We start from the raw sequence: 6,722 nt of genomic DNA, 5'->3' as shown, positions 1-6,722 counted from the left end.
GGGGGGGGGGGGGGCAAAGCCGCACCAAAAGAAACACGCGGCGGTGGGATCACATAGATCCCTTGAGCAGCCGCACATTTCCTCCCTGGCAGGATCAGATGCCGGGGGAAGCCACGGAACAGAGAGGGAGGCTGCTGAACTGCGCATGTGTGAGCATGCGCAGTTCGGCCAGGAGCCTCGGATGCGCCGGCAGAAGGATGCGCCGGCGATCCCATGGCCGCGCTTGCCGCGGCCTTTCAGGTAAGTCCACCTCTAGGGTGGTTCTTTTTTGCAGTGGGTTTTCAGCCAGAAGGGCCAGATCGGGGATGGGTGCGCGCCGCTTCCCAGATGTTGCGGTGAGATTGCGCCCATTTGCTGCGCCCCCGATCCGTCCCTCTCCTGGCCCAAAACTTCCGTGTAACTGGGGCCTTAATATGTTTGTATTCTAGAAAAGTGCAAGAGTCCAGCAGCAGCTCAAAGACTGACACATTTGTGGCAGGGGATGGGCTTTTGTGAGTGACTGCTGGACATCTGAAGAAGTATCTGAAGAAGAGAGATACTTCGGTATCTGAAGAAGAGAGATAATTCTTTGGTATCTGAAGAAGAGAGCAGTGACTCACGGAAGCTCCTCCCCTGCCACAAATTCTGTTAGTCTTTGAGGTGCTGCTGGGCTCTTGCTCTTTTCTGCGGCTACAGACAAACAAGGCCACCCATCCTGATGTTTATATTCTAAACCTGAAACTGGATTTTGTGAGGGCAACTGTCAAGATTGAAGCGTAGTCAAATTAGTTGTACATGGAAGGCATTAGTCTTTTTAGAAGGAATAGAAAAAGGTTTGCTTCTTCGGATTTACAATAGCTCATTTTACAGGGCAGTGAAGTGCTCAGGCATTTGGGGTTCGGTCAGAAAACTGCTCCTGACCGAACAATGCCCTCCTGCCTTGACCTTGACCTCTGGGGTCCCAGCAAAGCAATGTGGCTTGGTATTTTGTAGTAGAAAATCCCATGACAGGTTATCGAATGCTTTTTCCGCATCTAAAAAAATTAGCATTAACTCCTTCTCTGGATGCTCCTCATAATATTCTAGAACATCTATTATGATCCTTATATTATTTCTCATTTGCCTTTTGGGTAGGAATCCAGATTGATCTTGATGTATCGTGTGCACCAAAACTTTTTTTAATCTGCTTGCTAATATGGAGGCAAATATTTTGTAGTCAGCATTAAGGTCCCCAGGTTCAAACCTTGATAACCTGCGGATGATGCTGAGCTGGAAGGACCTACCAGTGGGCTGATGTGGTACAAGACACCTTCAGATGTTCATCCCTACGTAGGCTGCCCTAAACTCCTTGAGAGGACTTAAATAATGAGTATATTTCAAGCTGTTTTCCAGAAGAATTCCTGTAGAATTCCTTAGAAGCTTCTCAGGAGCCCTCATGGAGAAGTTCAATAAAAGATGGCCTACTAGTGATCTCCTCATGCAGTGCACAGTCCCAGAACATAAGAATGTAAGAAGACTCCTGCTGGATCAGACCAAGGGTCCATCTAGTCCAGCATCCTGTCTCACACAGTAGCCAACCAGTTCCTCTGGATGGCCAACATCTGGGCATAGAGGCTGAGGCCTTCCCCTGATGTTGCCTCCTGGCCAGTGTTCCCGCTACGCTGAGTTAGTGTGAGCTAGCTCACAGTTTTTTACCCTCCAGTTCACACATTTTTGTCTTAGCTCAGGAAGGATGGCTCCAGAGCAGACTAATTTATTCAGTAGACAGATCACCCACTCACAACTTTAATGCCAGTAGCTCACAAAGTAGAATTTTTGCTCACAAGACTCCACAGCTTAGAGGTAGCATTGGCACTGGGATGCAGAGTTTTAGTGCCTCTGAATGTGGAGGTTCCCCTCAGTCACCATGGCTAGTAGCCATTGATAGACTTATCCTTCGTGAATCTATCTAATCCCCTTTCAAAGTTGTTTATTCCTGTGGCCATCCCTACATCAGATTTTGGCATGTTCTAGAACAGAAGTCTTTGAGAGATGTGACTCCAGCACCCACCGTTGATTCTTTAAGGTGCCACTGGACTCTTTGTTCTGTTTGAATGCTACAAACCAACACAGCTACACAACTGGAATTGCCTTTACCGTCACTTGTTTTGAAAACAGCAGCAGTATCACGGGTACAATCACCTTTGATCAAAGCATGACCCACTTGTGTGTCTCTTACTCACCCATGTTGGATTGACATAGTTCCAAGCCATGGAGAATGATGGTAAGACCCAACAGGCACAGGTGATTTGAACACACACCACCAAACATCTTCCTAGGGTCCTCTTTGGTGTAGTGGTTAAGAGCGGCAGACTCTAATCTGGAGAACTCGGTTTGATTCCCCACTTCTCCACATGCAGCTGCTGGGTGACCTTGGGTCAGTTACATTTCTCTCAGGGCTATTCTCTCACAAGCAGTTCTCTCAGAGCTCTCTCAGCCCCACCTACCTCACAAGGTGTCTGTTGTGGGGAGAGGAAGGGAAAGGAGATTGTAAGCCGCTCTGAGACTCCAAGTGAAGGTCGGGCTATAAATCCAATCTCCTCCTCCTTCTTCTTCCTCCTCCTTCCTCCTCGGCGTCTTCTTTTTCAACATAGAGGAGGTTCCACATAGACAAATCATTGTGCATAGGTTTTCCTGGAGGTAACGTATGCTGGAAAGCCACTGTGATATGTGCCCTCGAACACACAGAGGAAAAGGAACGACTTTGGCCATCTGGCTTGTCTTAATCATGGAATTGCGAATTTCCTTTTAGTAGAAGACAAAGAGCCACCGCAAAAGACAATACTGTTAGGAAAAGCTGAAAGCAGTAAGAAAAGAGGAGGAACCTAGATGGACTGACTCAATAAAAGGAAGCCACGGCCTCCAGTTCGCAAGACCTGAGCGAGACTGTCAACAGCAGTACATTTTGGAGGTCATTTATTTATTTATTATTCGATCTCTAGCCCGCCCTCCATGCAAGCGGGCTCAGGGTGGCTCACAAATAGGGCACATGCCAATACACGAAACAAGTTAAAAGCAAAATAAGACAATCATTTACAATATTACAAAGTGCTCTAGACTTTTCAAGATCTGTCTTCAGTAAAAAGATGCCATCCTGGGGATGGTGCTCCAAGTTCAGTGGCGTCAGCTCCACACAGCGCTGTAGTTCACTCGTCACAGGGCCAGTTGGTAGTAGGGTTGCCAAGTCTGATTTTTGCCGCAGCGGGGGACTCCCGGCTGGTGGCTGGAGTGCGCGCGTGCTGCATCCACGTCACCCGGAAGTGATGTGACCACACCGGGCATGCTGTGGGCGGGGCCACGACCATCCGAGGGAAAACCATAGAGTTTTCCCTTGTAAGGCCGTGGCCCCGCCCCCAGCGTGCCCGGCGTCATGACGTTGGTGGCTCCTACTCAAAAGCCTGGCGGAAGAGCTCCGTCTTGCAGGCCCTGCGGAACTGCACAAGGTCCCGCAGGGCCCGGATCTCCTCTGGGAGGTCGTTCCACCAGGGAGGAGCCGCCACCGAAAAAGCTCTGGCCCTGGTTACAGCAAACCTGGCCTCCTTGGTCACTAATTCATCGCAGTAGAAAACAGTAAAAGTCCAGTAGCACCTTAAAGACTAACAAAATTTGTGGCAAGGTATGAGCTTTCGGGAACAGGTAGAGAAAGAGGTACTTTTCTCCCTTTCTCACAATACAAGAACTCGTGGGCACTCCATGAAATTGCTGAGCGGTCGGGTTAGAACGGATAAAAGGGAGTACTTCTTCACCCAAAGAGTGATTAACACATAGAATTCACTGCCACAGGAGGTGGCGGCGGCTACAAGCATGGACGGCTTCAAGAGGGAATTAGATAGACATATGGAGCAGACGTCCATCAGTGGCTATTAGCCACAAGGTATAGATAGGGGCTCTGGGGCAAGTGATGCTATGTCTTCTTGGTGCTTGGGGGGAGGTCAACAGTGGGAGGGCTTCTAATGTCCTGGCCCCACTGGTGGACCTCCTGATGGCATCTGGTATTTTTGGCCATTGTGTGACACAGAATGTTGGACTGGATGGGCCTTTGGCCTGATCCAACATTGGCGTCTCTTATGTTCTTATGTTCTTATGAGCCACTGCTCACTTCCTCAGATCTCTAGAAGTGAGCAGTGACTCCTGAAAGCTCCTCCCCTGCCAAAAATTCTGATAGTCTTTAAGGTGCTCCTGGACTCTGGCTGTTTTCTGCTGCTCCAGACAACCACAGCCACCCGTCTTGATCCATTCATAGGGCTGCCATAAGTTGTGGAAGCAACTCGACAGCACAGAACACACACACACACCCTTCAGTGAATTCTTGGCACAGAAAACAACTCCCCCACAAAAAAATGTCACACCTACCTCCTTTTGCTGGGAATAACACCCATCTCTTCGCTGTCCCCCTCCTGCATGACCCTTCTGGCTTGCCACCATTCATCATCGGAAGCGTTGATCACGTGGAGGATGTCTCCGTACCTGAAGCTGAGACCCTGACTCGGGAGGCCGCTGTCTTTGCTTTTGTCGTAGTCAAACATGGCTCTGAAAGAGGGAATGGGAGACAGAGAAAGGGGTGAGGAGGACACGAATCACTTCCCTCCGCCTTTGTTCAGTGACCTTCGTTCAATCACGTTTGGAAGCCGAGGTCTTTCAGCAGAGATCTGTCTTAGGCCCCCCAGCAGAAAAAGATGCGTTTCTTGGCATATGGGAAAGGACAGGTGCGGACACAAGAGGAAGACTGTTCCTGGTGTTCACTTAGGAAGAAGACTTTATCTCTAAGCTAGCTGAGATGCTTCTTGGAGATCTTTGAGTGGATCGCCGGCAGGACTCATTTTAAAGCTCAACGCAGCTATGGGGGAGGGAGAGTCGAGCAAACAGTGCTTGGGAAGGAGACAGAATAATAGAATCCTAGAATCACAGAGTTGGCAGGGGCCAGACAGGCCATCTAGTCCTACCCCCTGCTCAAGGGAGGACCGGCCGAGAGCATCCCTGACAAGGGCTTGTCCGGCCGCTGCTTAAAGACTGCCAGGGAGGGGGAGCTCACCACCTCCCGAGGCAGCCGATTCCACTGCTGAACTACTCTGGTTGTAAGAAGAAGGTTTTTCCTAACATCCAGCTGGTGTCTCCCCGCCCTTAATTTAAACCCACGACTGTCAGTCCTCTCCTCTGCTGCCCACAGGAACAGCTCCCTGCCCTCCTCGAAGTGACAGCCCTTCAAATAGTTCAAGAGAGCCATCCTGTCCCCCCTTCAACCTCCTCTTCTCCAGACTGAACATTCCTCCTTTCACGCTTTCCCCCTGTGACCTATTCCTGACCTGAAAGACACCCCCCACCCCAGCTATTTGCCTCAGGACAGAAATACATATACCGGACAGGTACCACTACTTGGCAATGCTCCCTCTAAGCTGTGGAGTGCTGTGAGCGAAAGTTTTACTTTGTGAGCTACTGGCTTTAAAAGTTGTGAGCAAGGGATTTGGCTACTGCATAAATTAGTTTGTTCCAGAGCCCTCCTTCCTGAGCTAAGACAAAAATGTGTGGAGGGTAAAAAACTGTGAGCTAGCTCACACTAACTCAGCTTAGAGGGAACACTGCTTCAGGGTATGCGTGAGAGATTTAAAACAGGAGAACAGTGCAAGGAAAAGAGTTATATGTCCCTTTCCCCCATTCAACTTTCCCTAACCTGATTGCCCCCTGCAGCTTCTTTGAGCTAATTGGCACAGGGTTGCCAGCATCCAGGTGGGTATTACTACAACAGAAGAGGCACGGTGCGGAAGGCAATATTCAAATACTAAAGCACCGTGTCCAATGAATAGCATATTAAGATTGAAATAAACACGTATAACTTATATAAACAATATTGGTATAGTGTCAATTGCTGTAAAGGTACAGTACATTCACAAGCTTAAAATAATATGAACAAAAGAAAGCTCATGCACAATATTTCAAGAGATTAATACTTCAAAGCTTTGCCAGGTTCACAACATGAAGCTTGCAAGACAAGGGGAAGCCAGTCAGAAGGATCCCATTTCTGTGTGCCTCCATCAGGTCTCACCTCAATTTTCTTTGATGAAAAACAGAAAAACCTTACAAAGGCCCTGGTCACACAGGAGGATTTGCCCCACGGAACGGACGGATTGAGGGCGAATTAAACCGGCGCGATCAGATGCCAACATCTGGCAAGCGTCGCACCCCTGCCCCCAACCCATCCCTTCTGGCCGAAGATGCGGAGTTAAATTTAAAAAAACCCCGCAAAACACTACTACCTACTGGAAAACCTGCAGCACGGGCTGCCGTGTGATCGCCAATGCGCCCGTCTCCCACAGCATGCGTGGCCCCCTGCCGAACTGCGCATGCGCACACATGCACAGCTGACTCACCTCGCTCTCCTGTCCGTGGCTTCCCCCTCGGCATCTGATCACGCTGGGGAGCATATGCGCGGCGGCTCGGGGGATCTGTCTGATCCCGCTGCCGCGCTTCTCTTTTGCTGCGGTGTGACCGGGGCCAAAGTATGTAATGGACGATGTGCTACAACACATACCAGGTGTTACAACCAGCTCACATTGTTACAAAGCCTCATAAAAGTAACTCCATTTTATTTTTAACTTTATTTGAAATACTGTGCATCAGTTTTCTTTTGTTCGTATTATTCAAGCTTGTGAATGTACTGTACCTTTACAGCAATTGACACTATACCAATATTGTTTATATAAGTTATA

General features: G+C 49.0%; 1 protein-coding gene across 1 annotated transcript in view; it reads right to left on the bottom strand.

The window, feature by feature from the left end:
• The window catches only part of DLG2 (discs large homolog 2), an 82,838-nt gene extending 76,506 nt beyond the window's left edge, over positions 1 to 6,332 (bottom strand). The window contains exons 1-2 of the mRNA XM_015407154.1: positions 6,274 to 6,332; positions 4,372 to 4,548 (exon numbers count right to left, since the gene is read on the bottom strand). Of these exons, the coding sequence (XP_015262640.1) occupies positions 4,372 to 4,548; positions 6,274 to 6,332 (236 nt within the window). The remainder of the gene's footprint in view (positions 1 to 4,371; positions 4,549 to 6,273) is intronic.
• Positions 6,333 to 6,722: the final 390 nt, after the last annotated feature.

The sequence above is a fragment of the Gekko japonicus genome, unplaced genomic scaffold, assembly GCF_001447785.1.
Source record: "Gekko japonicus isolate JY-2015 unplaced genomic scaffold, Gekko_japonicus_V1.1 scaffold3601, whole genome shotgun sequence".
Classification (NCBI taxonomy): Eukaryota; Metazoa; Chordata; class Lepidosauria; order Squamata; family Gekkonidae; genus Gekko; species Gekko japonicus.
The sequence above is the reverse complement of the archived record's forward strand: the minus strand, read 5'-3'. Positions and strand labels throughout refer to the sequence as shown.